The 20,272-nt window shown below is 45.9% G+C and overlaps 1 protein-coding gene across 1 annotated transcript; it reads left to right on the top strand.

Annotated features, from left to right (window-relative positions):
• The first annotated feature begins 10,074 nt into the window (after window positions 1-10,074).
• Window positions 10,075-20,166, top strand: LOC138489691 (gamma-crystallin-3-like). Its single transcript, XM_069617337.1, has 3 exons — window positions 10,075-10,116; window positions 14,575-14,817; window positions 19,834-20,166. Exons 1-3 carry the CDS (start codon window positions 10,108-10,110, stop codon window positions 20,104-20,106), a joined length of 525 nt encoding a protein of 174 aa, XP_069473438.1. The 5' UTR covers window positions 10,075-10,107; the 3' UTR covers window positions 20,107-20,166.
• The last annotated feature ends 106 nt before the right edge of the window (window positions 20,167-20,272 follow it).

The following is a 20,272-nucleotide window of genomic DNA, read 5'->3' as shown; positions in this document are numbered from 1 at the left end:
AAAAACAGCTCTATTCTTTTTCAACAGTGCTGTTTCTCCTTCCATGGACATAACACTAAAACAACTTCCATCTGTGTTCAGTTACATTGCATTGCAATGTTAATCAGGGGATTAAATAGTTATTGGGGTATTGTCAATCGGGAACTTTAGTTAGTTTAGGTGATTTTCTATAATGCAATCTTACACAGATGGGAATGCTGTTTTGTATATTGCACTTTAAATGCACTTTTTTTCCGAACTCGGAAAACCTAATTCACTGTCCTACTGTTCTAATAACCCAATGTGGCATTTCACCTGCTTCATATAATTCCCCATGTCTTTTCTGCATTTAAACTAATCCCACAAAAATGCTGACCTGTATGTCTAACCGGCTCCCACGTGCACCCATTTGCATTTTAAAATGACTGCATATTTTGTTGGGTGTTTCTCAAAGAGAGCACTCATTTTACCAGCTGCATCTGTACACGTTTTGAGTGCTTTTAAAATGAGCACCCATTTTACTGGCTACTACTGTTATTAGTACACCTCTACACCCATGTTGTTGCTTCCATTGAAAACACTATCATATGTCTCTACAATCTGAATGAATCCATTAATTCAGCCAGTGTGATATCGGCTATTCAGCATGAAAACAATCATCATTTGAATAATTATGAAAACCAGTCCAGACACCAATTAAAATGCATGCATTTCGACACTGCATTCACATGTTCATGGGGTCAGATAGACTTACCGCCATCACTGTAGGACCCTGCTCTGTCCTGCCCTGTCCTGCCTTTCTCAATCTCATCTATGCCCTTTATGTTAAGGATAGAGTTGGCCATCTCCTCCCCAGGCATGAGGTGGAGGGCTTCCATCGCGCCACCTCCTGTGCCAGCACTCTACCTGCTGCCTCTGGCAATGAGGCTGCAGACCCTCACCTTCAGGTCATCCCAACACTTGTGGCGGTCCTTACTATCACAGGGAACGGTGCCCAAGTCTGTCTTCCTTGCCAGCATGTCAGCCCATATGGGCATCTTCCTCGGTGCAGAGGTCTTCCTTTGCCTGCTCCGAAAGAGCGCTTCCACATGCAGCACTACAGCATCTTCTAGTGCAGTGAGCTCTGCCTCCGCAAACTTGGGCTTCCACTGCTGGAATTCTAGGAGGCGTGCCTTTTTCTTCTGTGACATGATGCTATCACAAATATGGGGCAATTGTGCCACCATTACTGGTAAAACCAGTGAGATTTTGGCAGTATTACCACCAGATTGTTGTTGCCGGGGGGGGGGGGATGCATGCGTGCCCGACAGGTCATATGTTAATTCCACCGGTCATCCTGGCGGTAAGAGTAATACCGCTGGGGCGGCAATACCCCCCAATGTCTTATATAGTTTTTATCAGCTTCACAATAGCCATTTTTCACTCTCTCTCATTCGCCCCCCTTGTCCAGCAACTGGAGCCGCGGGGTGTGGCAGCCTGATCGAGAATAGAGTACTTCAGTAGGCTGAGGCAGAGCCCGGATGAGAAACCTCCCACAGCAGGAAAGCAGGAAGCAGGGGGAGACACCCACCACAGCGGAGTTCAGTTGACGAGTTGCAAAAGCGGTGCCGCTGCGTGACGATAGGCGGCTTAAATAGCCCTCCTAGGGAGCACAGTACATCAGATAAAGGTACGCAGTGGCTTCATAGCAATGGGAGGCTGATGGCAAGGCCAGATGAAGGAACCCCAGAGTGGTGAGGAAGATGGCAAAAAGCCCCAAAGTTGAGAAAAACTGGGAGACCCGCAGAGTGGTGAAAGAGGGAAGAGTGGGCACAGACTGAGAACACTCCAGAGAGAGTAGTTTGAAGTTGAAGTGCCCCAGAGTAGGAAGATACTGAGAATACCCCAAAGTAGGGAGGGAGAAGGAGAAGCCCCACAGTGGTGACGGAAACCGAAAGGAGAAAAGCTGATAGAAGCACCAGAGTGGAGCGGGAAATCAAATGAAAGCCCAGTCCGGGGCGGAATTAGTAGAACCCCAGAATGGGGTGAGAAACTGAAACAAAGCCTGAAGTGGGGAAAGAACAAGACATCTCAGAGTGTGAGGGGAAAATCCAAGAAGCCCTGGAATGAGGACACGAGACCGAAGCCTGGTGTGGGTGAAAGAACTGAGGAGATTGGAGTGGGATATAAGCAAGAGCACGCACCGGAATGGTAGAATAAGAGACTGAAAGAATCCCAGACTGTGGGAAAAGGAAATACAAAAGTCTCCCTGAAAGGAGAAGGACTGTAAGACACACAAGTATCAAGGCGAACCAGAGAGACCCAGGTGGAAGCCTTGGACAGCGCACCAACCATACACAAACTATATCATTTGGACTGTGAACATAGGCAAATGCCAATTGCAAAGATACAGAGGAGGGGGGTCAGAGATTCACCAGCCATCCTTTTCCCTAAGGCAAGTCGCAAAGGTATGTCTTGGTGGTTTTATATTTTGTTTTGAGCAGTAGATAAAGAAAGTAAATTAGAACAGGATTTCTGGACAGATGAATTCATTTGTGTTTGGCCATCTTGACACTGAAGAGCACACTTTTTCCCTTCATTTGTATAGGGTAGGGCTTGGTATCAGAGTTCGGAAACGAAATAAGTATTTTTAATAGGAAGAGAAACTAAACCTTTTTTGAAAATCATGCCTGCTTCTACATCTCCAGATTCTGAATTACTGCAGCATGGAGTTGGAAAAATCCCACTCCTTACGTTTGCTTTAACCTGTGATTCTAATGTAATATTTCTGTCCATTGTGACTCCAAGAGTCCATTACGTCTGACCAGGGGATTGCTGTGGGGTTAGGTGGTATCGCACTTCAGATCATGAGCTTTGTTTTGGATGGGTAAAGAGCTTAAGCTTGTTACTGGTAATCTAGGAGTACATGCGTGCAAGACATGGATGGAGTTCAACATGTTCATTGTTGGTTCATTGCTTGGATTGCAAAAAATGTGTCATCTGCATGATTGAAGGTTCTTTTGGCTGATGGGATCCTCTGCATGTGCGGATGCATAAAAGGTTATCTGAAAGGGACCATATGTTTCATTTCAGTTCTCTCGGTCCGGAAGGAAGCTGCCAAGAAAAGCTCCATTCCCTTCACCCAAAATTCCGTTAGTCTTTTTAGTAGGACCGTGTGGCTGATGTTGAATGTGGCAGAAATATCAGGAAGCACTAGTTGCTGTGTTGTTCGTGCTGTTCATTACCATGCCCCACATTAAGAAACGTGAGGATTAATTTCCTCTCATAGGTCTGCAATTGGGTTGTGGTGTGATGTCAGGGTGTTATTGATCTCAATGTATTCCAGAAGCTGTTGGTAGATTACATTCTCGATTTTTGCACATGAAAGGTGTGCTAGAGATTTGGCTGATTAGCTGGATAGTGTGGTGTTAGGGAGAATACTCAGTTTCTGTGCAAATTCCCTTTAATCTGAGACACACCCCGTGCTTTTGCTGGACTCTGGACTTTTTTTATTTTAATCTCCTCAGTGAGTGGAACTTGTTACCACTCCCTCATTCTTTTTCTCTGACTGGGATTTGTATTTCTACTGTTTTATGGAGTCTGGTAAACTCCATATGTTTAATACAGGCATTTGCTTTTTGCGACAACCAGGACCCTCTGTGCAGTGTCACTGAGGAGTCATTTTCTTGTGAGAACTACAGTTCCCAAGGTTAGTAATATAACCATCTTACTCACCTTTTCATGTGTGGGTCCAGCACACACCACCTTATATGGGGTGCTGGGGGGTTACATTATCACTTTCTCCCACTCCTCATGTAACTTTTTGTTACTGCCTAACTTAAATGGCTGATGGTAGTGATTTTTTTACTACCTTTTGTGCAGGTTACTAGCTGGTTGATTTCTCAGCTGCGGTACAGCACCCATGGGTGACCATCCAGTTTCTCAAAATGGCCCTGTCTTCATTTTTCAACAGTTTTTGTTTCCCATTTATCTATCATTTAGAGTAGATTGTAAGCCCTGAAGCCCGCCCAGGTTCCAGTGTGTCTGGGGAGGCGGGAAGTGAGGGAGAAGCCCAGAACTTCCCTGTCCTTTGTCTGTAGGTATGCCTGGCTGAAACCACTTCTAACTGGATGGCTGACTGTCCTACAGTAAAACTATCCCCCATGTGATTAACAGATCAATGGGAGTGAATGAATGGGTTCCAACAAATAAGGTGAGGATTTTTGGGCTACAGGCAGTCGACCACTAGAACAAGAAATCCAAAGCAGAAGATGAGCAGACACACCAGCAGAAACTTCAAGAACTGCTGAAGTACCAGTGTAGCCCTGCAGCTGTGCTGACCCCGTTTACACCTCAACAGGGAAAACCCGCCAAGGATGACTTCCTCCCTTTAGGTTAGTGGGACCAACTAAACTCGAGACTATGTTCATTTTGGGCTACCCCCCCCCAATGTCCTGCAACTTTCTTGGGCTGCAGAACACCAATACCCGGGGTACTGGACCATTGAGTGCATCATCTTCCAAAGGTCAAACCCGGCTGACACTTGGCAGGCATCCGTGTGGACCTCCAGGGGCAGGAATTCTTTACCGTTCCCTCATCAGAGTTTAGGACCGAGTAATCAAAGGGAATCCAACCAGTGATATTAATTTCTTCTTGGCGCTGAGAAAAAGATGCCAAAACCACAAGGAGCTGCTAAAGTGAGTGGAATCCATTGCGGCTAACCGCATCACCTGTGTGCTGCTGTAGAAGCCCACCAAAGGTGCCCCCTTTCGTCACCATGACCACGGATAAGGAATCCGGGTCTGCTACGTTTCACCTAGAAGGCAGCCAGCTACAATTTCTTCTTCACGTTTAAGGTACTTAGGGGCTTGGGTTGTAATTATCTTGTGCCATTTTTGGTGCTTCCTGGCTTGGGAAGTGCTGTTTTCAAGTGAGTTGACCTCAAATCCTTTGTGCAGCAGACCCAACAGCCTGTGTGGGATCAGGAAGGCTCACCTGAGCTCCTGTATTTTCTTTATGAACCACGGACTGTTCAACTAACTTTTCCTCTGCATATCTTCATCAGAAGTGGGACTCTCCATTTGACTTTGGCTATATTGGTTTCCCAATGGTCCATCTTCTTGATCCTACTGGCTGTGGCAATGCTTGTTCCTCCATAGACTTTAATTGTGAACAATTTTAGAGCTAGGAAACAGACTGCCTATATCCCACTGGGAGTGTGTACTTGTTTTTAACAGTTGCTAGCTGTGTTCTGTCTAACACTAAACTTTCCCTCCAATCAAATTTTGCAAAGGTGATACATATAGGTGCTGTTACTGACCTTAACTGATGTCACTCTGTGTGCTGGATATGTAAAGCATAGAAAAAGTTGCTGCATTTTATATTTGCTTGTGTGCCTTGTGAATATATAAATATTTTAATAGAACTTTAAGTGTTTTCTTTGGTCTGTATATGTACTGCTCTAAAGCTCACATAAATCCCTCCTAAGATAAACCCAGCTGCTCAGTCACTCTACCGACTTGTGTAGTTGTAAAGACTGGAGGGGGGTGTCTGTACTGCTTCTCTCTATATGGTAGAGGAGAGGCACAGAGGACCCCGGCCAAGATTCTCTATTATTGGTATGTGGTCGAGCAATCAAGGCCTAGCTGCTCAGGAGGTGATGCAGGCTAATTCTTAGGTACAGTGTAGTCCCCAAGCCCCGACAAAAGAATGTCCAAACACTGTATTACTGAAAACAGTCTTTATATAATTAATATTCAAGATTATGTACACTATCACAATAACTCACTTTATACTCAGAAAATTAACAATGGTAAATATATACAGTTCTACAGTGGTACCACAAATATTATTAGATCTCATTAAAGTGCTTCAACTATACTGTCAAAATGTCACACAGATCAATAAAGAGGAAACCAACAGTAGAGAGAGGAAGGAAAGCAAGATGGTTGAAACAATGGGCAGATTACTGGCCCAGCTACCTAGACTCAGTTCTGTGTGGAGATCCCCCCCCAACCTGGGCAACCTGTAAAATAAAGATATAGCACAAGCCCAGTCCATATATTGCTCAATAGTCTTATTCTCTCCTATAATGTTTTTACCCCCCCGATGTACCTGGTGGAGTAGAGTTCTTCGAAGAAGCGTCGGTGGATCCTTCTTGAGTGACTCCCTTAAAAGCAGGAGCCACGGATCGTCGAGAGGCATCGAAGGTGAACTTGGCGTCGATGAGAAGTTCGAGGGTGCCGAGACCACGGCGTCGATCCAGGCGGTGCTCGTCAGCGACGTCCTGCGAGGATGAGGTGTGCGGGGCACTTCAGCGTTTGATAGATCTGGACCCCAACGAGTTTCTGAAGAACTGTGGCCCGGCAAGGGTGTCGAGTCGTTGAGTCTTTGTGGTCTTCTGGTGGCGGGAAACCCACCGGCGGATTCTTCTCGGCGCGTCGGCGTCCTCGACTTTTTCCGGCAGGATAAAGCGGTCGTCAGTGCGGACAAGGGAGTCCTTCGATTCAACAGTCTTAGGCAAAGGAGCGGGGGGCTCCGGTCGTCGGCGGCACGCCGTCAAGCGGTCCCCTCTTCTGAGGCAACACAGCTTCGACGGGCCTCCAGCGGTTACGGCGATACTCTGAATCCTGGGCAACGGCAATGGACTTCGACAGCGGCAAAGTCCTGGTGCTTCACTTCGTTCTCCTTGGCAGTCCCCGTCTCCGGTCGGCAGCCTTTCGAGGGTCTGACTTCCAGGGAGCTTCAGCGAAGGTTAGCGGTGCTCGATGGTCCCTCGGAGCACGGGAAGAGGGCGCCTTACCAGGTCCTCTCTCGGGTCAGTCTCCAGCGAATACGGCAGCTTTCGGATTGGATCGAAGAAAATGCAACAGCAAGTCTTCTTCTTCCAGCTGGGCGTCGAAGATCAGCAGTTACAGTTACTCTTCAAGTGTAGACACAGCTTCTGAACAATTTCCAGTGGTGAGAGGTCCAGAGATATAATATTCTGCCTCTCATCCACCCTGCTGGGTCACAATCAGCAGCCAATCATACAGAAGGGCATTCATGCAGTCAGCCATCAGGTACACAGTGCATTCAGGCCATCCTCCTCCCTCTCAGACACTCACAACAAGGAATGTGGATTGGGACAAGTACCCAGCCATTCAACACTGCCCACTGCATTCAGGCCAGTTTCGGGCAGGGCCGTCTCAGTCTTTGTCCCTCATACCAGAAACCAGACAGACACAACAAGAAGTGCATCTTGGTCACACACTCCATTTACCCAGGTCCCACCCACAGGGTGTACCCACAACATAGTCACCGGGAAGGCTCCAGCCAGTCTGGCCTGGAATTCACAACACCACCACATATGGAACTTCCACCCAACAGCCAGTCAGGGGGAAGGGGCAGAGTCGGGGCTTCCCAGGACTTTGGGAAAACAAGGTAATGGGCAATAGAAAGCAAGCAGCCACAGGGGCCATCTTGTTTTCTATCAGGAATCAACTGATTCCAATGGCAGGGTCTGGGTATCCCAAAATGGAGGATACTCAGAGCACCTGTCAAATTCGGCATGGAGCTGCCACCAGCCCATACCCTGCTCTGTGGGCCACCCACAGGTGCCCAAAAACATACACTAAGGGCACAGGGTTGTACCCCCACCCATGGGTGCCATAAGGGTATCCCATGGGTCTGTACACCAAACCAAAAACAGGAAGAGCTGCATTGCCATGAGTCCCACATGGACTCCTAGGCAGAAAACGAATGAAAAGACTACAGGACAAGGACAGGGAGGCCCTGTCCTTCCAATGCATTTCCAGCATCACAGCAGTACAGGCCCAAATTAATTGAGTTAGGTCCCTAATACCAAGAGATGTCTTTTGAAGTCCCACGCCAGATGTCCTTTAGAAAAATGTACCTAACATGTGGTTAACTGGGTTTTTAAGAAGATGTTTTACAAAAGCTGTTTTGAAGGTTTGTGTGGCAGTGCCATGTTTAATAAGGCATTGAGAAGGGGCAGGAAGGCAGGTGCTAGTCCCTGGAAATTCGTTTTAGTTTTGCAAATGTTGGGAGAGAAGGGGTCTTCTGGAGTCCCTGCTGGGTTGCTTGAGTTGACTGTGGAAAGAAATTCATGGGTGGTAAAATGGTGGAAAGCATTGAAGAAATCAAAGGGTCTGTTGGTATCACTGCCCCGACTGGTACGAAGCTATTGGGTCATTCCCATTCAATTGGAGATGGGTGTGAAGGGGAGGATGTTTCGGTGGATTAGGGCGTCTAGGGTCTGTTGAATTTTGTTCATTCTGTTGTGATGGAGTCAGACTCTTGGCATAGATTTGGCGTTGAAATACAAGCTGTAGGGTTCTTGAATGCTTGGATGATTAAAGACTTTCTACTAACCAGGATTCACCGATACTGTATGATGTGAGTAGCAGGCTTGGTTTCGTTTTTATAGTTTATGGTCTGTAATTCCACAAATGCAGATGTTAGGCCAGTTTGTCTGTGGGGATGCTGCTTCTGCTCTAGATTCTTTCAAGTTTTCAGTTCTGTTTCTCGGTGCAACTGTAAACCATTTGGAGACCTTGTTTCTTTGGTGAAGCTAGAAAATCCTTTTTTGGTGCTAGGGTTGTATTCATCCACTTGTGTATATCGTTGAGCTGGTCATCTGGAGTTGTGGTTTGAGATTCTCTTATGATGGGGTTTGGATTGTTCGTGTTTTCCAGTGGTGTCCATTTTTGATTTTTTTCCATGGCCTGGCAAGCCCTTTTTTAGAGTTTTGCAAGTGCTGACGATCGGTCAAGTTGGTAAACGAGATATAAAGGTGGTTTCTCCATGTTAAGCAGACTAGGGAGGAAGCTGTGGCTTCTCATTAAAGAATACAACTCTAGGTAAAAATAAAACAGGTCAACTCTTCAGAAGTGTTCCACACTGTGCCGCCATTTCCTGCTCTGCACTCTGCTGACACTCGTTCACTATATACCCTCAGATCTTAATCGTGCTGCAATGATTAGGCAATATGACCTTAGGAGGGGGGCCATCACCGTTGTGTAAAGCCCTTCTGGCCAGCAAGGGCTTCAAAGTAGCCTCAGGGGCATTACCCAACCAGTAATGGCCCCTCTCTGAGGGTCATATTGCCATTGGTAACCCAGCACATTGTACCGGGGTACTAATTGCAAATTTTCTCGAGTCCAGAAACGGTGCTAGGTCCGTTTCTCATCTCAAGACATGTAGTCCCTTCTCCCTTTCCATGGTGGCCATTCAGGCAAATGGGGGTAAAAAAGTAAACAAAGGTTTCCATGGCAGGCAGTCACGGAAGGAACCCCTAAGCCGCGGCGTAAGGTCCGGGTGAGGGACAATGAGCTTGTTTGTGACAAGCTAATTGACCCTCGCAGGGTACTAATTACAGTTCTTTCCACATTCATTCTGTTCCCGTTAATGGCTGATGCTTTTTTATGCTATGGGTCGTCTCTTACCAAAACACAGCTATCATTTTAAACACAATACTGAGTCAGACCAGGTAGCTCATAGATCCAGCAACAATTTAGTGTGGCTGCACACAACCCTGCCACATCACAAGTTCTAATTAAATTAAAATGGCTCATAATTGACGACTCATGATAAGTAACATTCAATAGGTATGGTTTTAATTCCTATTGACAGAACACCTCCAGCTATGTAATTCCAACGAATAAACAAGACTGTGGAGTGAATTATAACTTTGCATAACTTCTGTGCCTTGCCGCGGCAAAGCAGCCTGACCAGGCTAGTGGTACCGTGCTCCATAACAGACATCCATGAACAGGGTGACTAATCGTTTCCTTTACATGGAGCCCCTGCGCTAATACCTGCCTCAGCAATTCCCAAATGCCGTTCAGCTGAAACTACAAAATGCTGCAGTTAGCCAATCCTGATCCTCTGCTGGAGTGAGGTCACCGGCACAATGAAATGTACCCTGACCTTTCCATTTGCAAATGAAACCAAAAAAGAAGCGCACAAAAGGAGGTATGCTAATTTTCAAAAAATGGACGAAAAGTCCAATTCATCGTTTCTCCATAGACAGAAAGGGGTCCATTGTGTTGGGACCTCACCTGTGGCAGCTCGCTTGTGTATATAAGAGCCGTGAGCCGTGACCTGTGCACTGTGAGGCATTGCATCCACACTCTGACAACAGCCAACATGGGGAAGGTAAGAGCATGGTAGTATGTTGGGGCCTTTTCAGGTAGATCTTCTCTAGGCTTCTTTGGGGGCTATGTTTGAATGATTTGGAGCGTAAATGGCAAGCTTAACGCTTTCCTTTTTTGCCCCACTTCATTTACACCCGTCCAGAGCCGTAGGACGGCAGCAAAGAGGAGCTTGCATCTCCGCATAGCTTTCCTCCTGCATCTCGGGAGAGCATTTGGTTTTTACGCCTGCATTCCAATGAAATATGCCTTGCTTTTACAACTGGTGTATAGAAGGCAGATTACATTGGAATGCATTGCAAAACGCTACCAGCAAAAGCGTATTGCAGGCAGTGTTTTATTTCTCGCAAAGCAGAGAGGCAAATTTGCCCAGCTTTACTCTTACACTCTGCTTTTGGGAGTCTGTTTCAAATTGCACGCAGGGGACCTGCAACACGTAGTTGGTGGTCCCCTGCACGCTATTCATTTTTTTTGCCGCTTAACCCTTTTGTGTGCTATGCCAAATTTTACAAGGGCCAGACTGACACATATGTAGACCTGGTAAGCCAATATTTAAAGTGGGTTTACTTGTTGTATAGACATCTTTATAAGCGTGTACACTATGTGCACTTTTGCTGGGCATAAATTCTAACCGTTTGTTTTATTTTTTTAATGGTGGTCTCCCCATACCCCATCTAGCCCATCTCCTCTTCTCACCCCGTAGGCCCCTAACCCCACATACACATAATTTGTCAATTTGGACCAAAAGTGCAAAAATAAAGTGCACACTTTTAAAAAGATGACTATTAAAACACGCATTACGATTTAAAATATGTAACGCACCTTAAAAGTGTTAAATAAGTTGTTCTGCATATCAACAAACACATTGCGTGTTTGGTTTCATGGCCTCCAAACATTGCCGCATTCCACAATATGCCCATCACCTGTCCAGGCTGACTTCAGTACATTCTTATGAAAAGTCATAGGTCGGTGTAGTGTCTAGACACAGGACAGGTAAGCAGGACGCAGGGAGCCCACAGGAGTCAGCAGGTACAAAAGGTGAGTAGGTTTTACTGTCCTCGTGGAACCCTGAAGGTACCCAGGGTTCCTTGACCATCTAAGATTCCATGGCTTGCATTGCATAAGGCAATGCAGTCCCCACACTACACATCCCCCTTCCTTATAAAGAAGGGATCAATACAATGACTCACGCCATACCAAACGGGATCCCTCACCAAGCACACCCAGCAACAACCTCCTAGTAACAAAACCACTTTCGTAAACTTCTGAGCGTAATACACAATCGCGTAACTAACATTCCAGACCAAGACATAAACATACCCTCATTTATCCAGGACTGCCTCTCCCAGATCTCAAAGCTGCCACCTTTGGGGCACAAACCACACTCGGCACCATCACAACGTATTCTCCTCTTACCCCGCCTGCTTCACGGAGTCTCAGGTCTGCCACACCCGAGCACATCCGCAAGACACGCTCGCAACCCACACATATTCACATACCATACTCAAAAACTGAGACATTCGCAACCTTCTGCAGCCAAACCAAACACACCAGTCATACCACCAACCTGAACAACCACATCGGATCCTGTCACCAACCAGATCAAAATCGAAACAGCCAAACACGCCAGAGGCACACCACCCCACTACTTCCCGAAAGAGCACACAGAAAAGATAAGAGACAAAAAAACAACAAACAAAACAAAGAACACATGGAATCAGATGTCTGCAAAAGAAACACAACACCAGAAAGAAAAACAGGCACAGGTTAATTACTCCTGTGGAGCTGTGTAAATGAGATGGAATATTTTGCATCCATACCCTTTTTTTCTTTCACGTGCACAGAAACAGCGCTCTCAAATAACCTTTCATTCCACCCAATGGCATTTAAAAATATATCTTCTCCTACTCATTGCCTCAACCGTAGCTTCTCGTCTTACTGCTCAACGTAATGGCTCAATAATATTAACAGCTGTCACAGGAGTACACAATAGTCATAGTAATACACTCATTAATAATAATAATCCACTCCCAGTCACATTACTTTGTGTAAAGACACATAAAACAGCCGAAAATATATATCGGGTTAAATGTGCACATTACCATTTAACCGGGCACATTGAAAAACATGTGTTCTGATGCCGGTAGATTAGTAGCACTTAGCCGCAAGTGGGGGTGACCAGGCACCACTCGCAGGAAGGGCATGTTATGGTTCAATTGAGCTTACTTTAATATTGATGTAAAGCACTCCAAATTATCCCAGCACCACACAATACTGTGCCCCAATTCACTTTCATTTAACATTAGCATATATAATAAAAAAACATGTAAAATGACACCATACAAGCATACTGTGCTTCATTTCAGTGTCATATTTCTTTTAAAGTCCCACCTGTTAAAAGAAAACATGTTATACATATAAAGTATGTAAGGGTATACCTTTTACCTATAACCTTTCTACCAAGAAGGATCACATGGAGCTGTAAATCTGTAAAGAAACGTGTTAAATTCTATAAATAACAGCATTTTTCATGCACTACCTCAACAGAAGATATTGCCACATATTAACCTTCAGCACATTTGCCAATTCATTTACAAATGTAAATGTTGGTTAGCAACTTTTAATAATCCATATTGCACTGGCAGGATTTTCTTTCTCCTTTGCCTCTCTGTGCATTAATCCACTGAGGCTCTGAACTGTTCCCTGATCGTGTGCCTCCCCAGCCAGACACAAGAGAGCAAAAGTCTTAAACCTCTCCTAGACTCAGCAGCTGGCGATCATAAATTAGCAGGCCATAAAACGTCAGCAAAGTGCGTTATATTAAACTACGATGCATCCTCCCTCGGGGCTGCATTTACTTCACTGACACTGTTCTGTAACCGGCAGTCAAATGGCAACCTATAATCCACTTTATCATCTGGACCAGCATGCTGCTCTTACTTCAATCCGACTGTTCTGTCATTTATTTTACAGCGCTCCCACATGCAAAAAAGTAGGAAGTCATGTGCACCTCGCCTCCTGATGGTGCCGCCGCTGCGCCAACAAAGTTCGGAATAATGTGCAGCTGGTTATAATATCAGTGCTGCTTCATTTTGTTCTGTTAGGCATTGGCTATTTTATTTTCTTTGAATAGCTGCATTCGAAACAGAGATAATGGTGTCGGGTCATTTATGCGTTCCACCCTACCGGCATGGCTGGAACGCAGGGCCCAGACGGCGCATGCGACACCGCCGGACCTCTTGACCCTCACCATGGCCCCCCAAACTTGTCCACTAATTTCTCCATATATATAACCGTACCTTGAGGCAGAATCGCCATACATGGGCTGCATGTCCCACAATCACCTGCTTTCATTACAGAACGCAACAACACTCTTTACAGCAATGGCTTGCATTGGGCCATTTTATTCACTGCCTGGTTGTCCACATGAATGCCCTTATTTCCAGCCATACTTTCTCCAGAAGACCGGACCACCACTTGCTTTGGTCCTTTCATGGATTTTTAATCAGCTTGGATGCTTCTGGAATTTTCTTCTCCTGTGCTACAGCTCTGCATTCAAGAAGACTGCTCTTCTCAAAGGCAGTAATCTGGCTTCAGGCTTGACAATTTTTCATGTCCTGCACTCTCCCTCTTTTCTCTGGGTTCGTATTTTGAAATCCTTGTCGCCAATTTGTAGTGTCTAGACCCAGGACAGGTAAGTGGGGCACAGGGAGCAGATAGGAGTCAGCAGGTACCAACGGTAATTAGGTTTTATTGTTATTTCAGGTTACAAGTTAGAAGTGAATGGAGAGCATAGGTAGAGGCATCCTTCTCATTGTATCTCCCATCTTGAATCCTCAACTGTCCTCCGTGGAACCCAGAAGGGAAACCAGCGTTCTATCGCCAAAGATTCCATGCATGAGGCAATGCAAGCCCCACACTGCAGTCAGACACTTATGTACCAATAAACCCAAACATGTATGTATAGATCACTATGGTGTCCGGTCAAAGGTTCGAATCCAAAAGGATCGAATGCCATAGGGTCGAGTCAATAGGACCTCAAACTTTTTTTTGGGTTTCTGTATAGGAAAAGTAGTTTTTACCACACATGGGGTTGGGGGGAAGCGGGGGGAACACCTGGAAATAAAAAAAAATAAATCAACCCTTTTGTTTTCGGTCCTTTTTGATTCGACCCTTTTGTCATTCGATCCTTTTCATTCGAACCTTTGACCTATAACCGATCACTATAGCACAAGCCTACTGTAGCTGTAGGCAGTGTGGTGGCAAGTTGTGATCATGAAGGAAATCGGAGGGTACGCTACACAGCAATGGACTCACACAACTAATACCCACATCCGCAAAAAAAACAAATACTCTGAACAATCCAGCATTTGGCTGTTAATGATCAGGCATGTTGGTGAAATACGGCCGGTTATCTCTGATGTGCAGATTGGTTTAGATTGTCCATCTTATCCCCTGGCAGATCATCTTCTACGAGGACAGGAACTATGGTGGCCGCTCCTATGACTGTGATTCTGACTGTGCCGACCTGAACTCCTACTTCAGCCGCTGCAACTCCCTAAGAGTCCACAGCGGTCCCTGGATGCTCTACGAGCACCCCAACTACAAGGGACACCAGTACTACCTGAGAAAGGGGGAATACACCGATTACCAGGGATGGTTTGGGTACAACGACTCCATCAAGTCCTGTCGCATGATTCCAGAAGTAAGTATTGCTTTACTGCTAGAAAAAACAAGTTCTTTTGAAAGTTATTTTCTGTCCAGTGTTTATCTTTTCTTGTTAAACATCAGATTATCAACAAGCCTAGCTGCTTCAATCTGTATAGTTAGTCAGTCGCTAAATAAGTTGTTGCATTGCACCGCTGCTCTTTAAGATAGCATAGTTTGATGATTGCAAAGCTGTCCGAACTCCTTCTGCCCTAAAATGGACTCGAGTAGACTACAACACTTACCGTGGAAGCATAGTCAATGGTGTCATACAATACGAGTCTGACGGCCAAAATGTCTTCCACTCTGGGTTTCCTGAAAAGGAAAATGGTCAAGCTGTGCAACCAAGCATGCTGTCTGTCAAGCCGATCTTCAGGGGTGATCTTCAAAAGAGGAAGTCACGGTGCCAAGATTCCCTTGCACTTGGAAATATGATGAGGGAGGTAGAGAGAGATTGAGTGGCTGTGCGAGAGACGGAGCGAGAGCAGGAGAGAGATTGGGTGGGTGGGGGTGTGTGTTTGTGAGAGAGAGCTAGAGAGGCTGTTTTTGGGGGAGAGATTGGGTGGCTGTTTTTGAGAGAGAGGAAGAGGGAGATTGGGCGGCTATCTGTGGGTGTGCGAGAAAGAGAGCGAGATTGGGCCGTTGGTCAGAGAGAGAGAGGTTGGGCGGCGGTTTGAGAAAGAGAGATCGGGCAGCGGTTTGTGGGAGAGAGATTTGGCAGATGTTTGTGTGTGTGCGAGAGAGAGAGCTAGGTCAGATGCTTCATTTTGTCTCCAATAGCTATGCAGTACGGGTTCCATGTACTCCTGCAGTCCATGGGGACCCCAGCTCTATAGCCAGTCAGGTGCACCCCGATTAGTGAAATCCTGGGACAGTCCCAGGATTTACACGCTTGAAGAGTGCCTTGAGTCCGTTTGCCCCACTTTTCTGGACTCCTGAGCACTGGAGAATGTTCTCCACAGCAATAAAGATTATCGTTCAAGATTCTTGTAAATAAACTAATGAACATATTGTGGCGCTGCCCCAATGATGCCGTTATAGCTCACCTGTTCTACACCATGGTGTGCCATGTTTCCGTATTTTAAGGTATTTTTGCCATCAGTTTCCAGAGCAATCTGCTTCCCGTTTCATAATCACGTAAAATAAGTTCAGATTGTGTTGTGCTATAATTTGCGCCCAATATATAGCAGATTTTCTGGGAAATCGCGGTAAAACATCTCCCCTCATGATTGCCAGACAGAATTCCTGGCCTCTGGTTTTGAAAGTCCCCTAGCAATGTTATTTATTGAAATTTGTTTTATAAAAACGGATTGCATGCACATGTGTTGGATACTCTGCGATAAACCAAATCAACTCCAAAGCAAACATTGTTTTCTCATAATACAATAATGCATGCTAACCTTCGCCGCCACCGCCGAAACCAAATAATGCATGCTAACCTACGCCACCACTGCCGAAACCGAGTAAATACCTTGGGCCTTTTTACGAATGTGCCGAAAGTGAAAAACATTGGGCAACAGAACTAGGTTTTCTTTTGGAGTCTGCCAAATTACACATTTTAAGAAGAGTGGGAGGAAATAACCACAGAGCATGCACAGGTGTACTTACTCCCAAAAAAGTGGAATTGCCACCAACAGCATTCCCAGTCGCGCTAATTCCTCCAAACGCCAGTGGGACGACTGAATGAGGAATAACTCGGTTGTATAATTTGCCATCTTAACGCTGAATCCATTTGGCTGTATTACCATGGGTAATGCAACCAAACTTCAAAATGAAGCCATTGCTTCCAAGCTCCCTGTGAAGATCTACCAGGAGCAGGTGTCTATAATGATCGAGCCATTGTGATGAGTGAAATGTGCAGCGAGCAACTGACGAAAGGACATGATTAAGGAAGATCAGCATAGGGTGCACAAGTACATTTTGAAATACAACAGCCATATATTGCAGTTCACCTTCAAATCCATGAGGGTCATTACGACCCTGGAGGTAGCCATGCTGCTATTTGCGCCATGGCTACCCCCATTCCGGGTACCGGGTCGTGGGTTCCTGGAACGGGGAAATACCGGCCATTCCGACCTTGGAGGGCCCGGTATTTCCCCATTCCAGGAACCCATCCCCATTCGAGCCCCCATAGGCCTCAATGGGAATGGGGAGCATGCTAACAACGGGCCCATTAATGACAGGCCCATTGTTAGCATGCTGGACACGCTAAGGAACGCCGGGTCCCGCGAGGAGACCTCGTAATGAGGCGGTAGGGGGTTAATGGGGCCGGCAGCTCTACCAGCCCTGTTAACCCCCTACTGCCAGTTTCGTAATGACCCCTATGTCTAATCATGCCACAGGGGGAAGGGCTCGTCTGCATGTATCGTCTGTATGTCTGATCTCAGTTGTGCGCCTTCAGCTTTCATCCCTGCCTACCCACACATACAAGAATCTAGACAAATGTTCTCTGTGTGTAATATTATTTTTGAACGTGCTTATTAATTTGTGTGTTAACGCCAGGCTGCTTAATGAATTATGATTCAAGAAAATGCCGATTATCGAGCCTTATATACTGGTGTCCCATTAGCATGCATTATAGAAACGCGAGTGACGTGATAAAGGGAACGAACCTAATGAGTAAGACGAGAAACGCGATCTGTTAAAAGGACTCTTGGCTGTGCTGCAAGGTTAACATATAACCTGTCCCTCAGCCCTACAAGCTAGAAATGCCCTTAGGGTGATCTAATACCGAAATCACTGCAACCCACATCTGCACACCTTCACCGCTTCCCTTCCCTTAACGTCTGCTGTGTCTTTTCCCCTGCATCCTCTTTTGGGTTTACTCACTGGCAATCCCTTATTGTCAAGTTAACTACTGCACCCATTTGGTCTTTGTCCTTCCCTTGATACTTTCCCCTAGACCTGCCTCTGACCCGGTCTGAGTCCTGGACTATAAATAATAGAGACCCCATACTGAACTTTACAACTTATGAAGCAGCCTGATTGTGTTGGGTTGCAAGTTCTTTCAAACCTCTAATTCGACCAGAATCATCCTCTAAACATCATACATGGGTATGGGAACAATCGTTGAAGGTGAGCTGTCCTACGGCAAACCCATATGTTGCGCTCAGGCCGTAAACCAAAGGCCTGCAGAAGGTGGTCAGAAGGTCGACCATTTGTGCCAATTTGTGGAGGCAAAAGGTGGCTTGTGCGAATCCCGCCGCATGTAACACTAGCTCACTAATATCCAGGCAGGAGGTACCTGCTTCCTCTTTTGTGCCTACCTGGCCACAGAGCCCACAAACCCCCCCTGCAGGAGGGGGAGGAGATTTTGCGAGGATAGCTCAGGGGCAACATACTCGTCCTGACGCAGAGCAACACAGGTTCGATCCCTGGGTGTGCGCTTAGATACCTCTCGGTCTGGCTATTAAGCGCGTTAGAACCAATAACAATTTCACTTTCCCACAGGGCCCTGGTAATAAGTTCAAAGAAAAAACATGAGGAGGAGCTTTATGCCAGTGTTTTGGTTGCATTAACAATGAGCTATTATAGGAGGCTGTGACATGATCCCCCTTTGCTGGTTTAGCTCTGATGTTATAAAATGATACCAGTATCTGGAATTTCAAGATGAATCTATAAACAATGGGCCTCATTACGACCTTGGCGGTCCAGGAACTACGGTACAGGTAAGCATGCCGGTACCATAGTTCCCAGACCGCCACACTACGAGCTGTGCTCGCGGGTGCTGGCACCCGCGAGCATAGCACATCGGAAGCACCAGCACCATTCTGAATGGTGCCGGTACATCCAACGTCCCATTCCCATTCAGCCCTATGGGGCCGAATGAGGAGTCCCTTATTACCGGGTCTGCCAAACTCGGCATGACCTGTTCATTGCCCATTCGCGGGTGTCGGAAAAAATGGATACCGGCGGCAGCCACGTAATGAGGCCCAATGACCTTTTCAGCCATGATAAATGAGGTTAACTTCACCAGCAAACCAATGTGTGTGTAAGAAAAATAGATATTGTCATTCCCCTAGAAGAACCTGAATGTAGAAAATGTCTCCTCACTGAAACTATGAACCTATAAGTAACCATTATACGCTGAATTGGTTCCAATAGTAAAGTTACTAAACCTCACCAATAGTTCCATGACGAGTGAGCAAAGCTAACATGGGGGCATGTGACTTTAACAGGAAATGCCAAGCCGTATTTCTTATTGTAAACGTCTGTACTAAATGACCCAACCTTATCTGCGGCGGTGTATAGAAGCGTAATCCAAACAACGCCAGGCATTCGGGACCCTTTGAATTTTGGCTACTAGCTGGCACTGTAAACACCGCCTGGAAGTCAAAACTATTGGCATGTGAAGTGAATACAGGATTGAGATTAGATGTGAGGGACAGGCAGGCTGTGGATATTGCTTGACTTTTTTCCATTCATTGACCGCTCATGGAACTGGGACTCCCTGCACAGTACCTGCCCCTCCTCTGCCAGGACCCCCTTCAGCTAGCTTCCCTGATTTTAAGGGAATGCTCATTTTATTTCTAAGCACTGTAATGAAAGACAGTAGCTGATTTGCAGCTGGAAACTAGCTCCTTGCATAATAAAAAGGGCCTAACCAAGTATTCCTTCAGCAATTTGATCTATAAGCAAGATCTGTTACTTTCTCTGAAATCCTATTTAAAATTAGTTTTGCCAAAGCCAACTGCTTGTTCTCTTGTATATAAATGAGGCATTCCCATAACATGCACGGGTATTAACACCGTTTGCCAGCTGTTGCTATCTGATGTGCAGGATGTACCATTATACCAGTGCCTGGAACATGTCTATCCCATGCTTAAACAAAAGTCAAATGTTGTCTTTGTCGATGCTTGTAGTTGAAGAAACAACATATAACGGGCCTGGTGAACAGAATGGAATCAAACTGGGTTAAAGAGCACAGAAGTGCTATGGCCAGTGTATTTGTTTTTGGGGGGGAGAATTGCCAACTTCTATTGCATGATCTTTTCAATTTCTTTTGCCATCACAGCACAGGGGCTCCTTCAGGATCCGGCTGTACGAGAGAAGTGACTTTGGGGGCCAGATGATGGACTTCACTGATGACTGCCCCAATGTTTATGACAGGTTCCACTTCAATGACATCCACTCCTGCAATGTTCAGGACGGGCACTGGATCTTCTACGAGGAGCCCAACTACAGAGGACGTCAGTACTACCTGAGACCCGGAGAGTACAGGAGATACAGCGACTGGGGATCTATGAGCCCCAGGATTGGCTCCTTCCGACGGGTGGATTATATCTAAACTGCAATACACGTTTTAACTGTCCTTTGCATCAGAAAACTTAATAAATTATTTTTATTTTGAAAATATGCTTCTATCTTCCAATTCCTTAAAGCATATTGTATATGTAATGCACGAGGTTAGAATTGCCAATGTGTTTAAAGCAGTCAGACAGAAATGTCCGACT

This window comes from Ambystoma mexicanum, chromosome 9 (genome assembly GCF_040938575.1).
Source record: "Ambystoma mexicanum isolate Mex_15411 chromosome 9, UKY_AmexF1_1, whole genome shotgun sequence".
NCBI lineage: Eukaryota > Metazoa > Chordata > Amphibia > Caudata > Ambystomatidae > Ambystoma > Ambystoma mexicanum.
The sequence above is the reverse complement of the archived record's forward strand: the minus strand, read 5'-3'. Positions and strand labels throughout refer to the sequence as shown.

Coding starts and splice junctions, on each gene's coding strand:
- LOC138489691 (XM_069617337.1), top strand. Junction 14,818..19,833: donor CCTGTCGCATGATTCCAGAA/GTAAGTATTGCT, acceptor TTGCCATCACAG/CACAGGGGCTCCTTCAGGAT.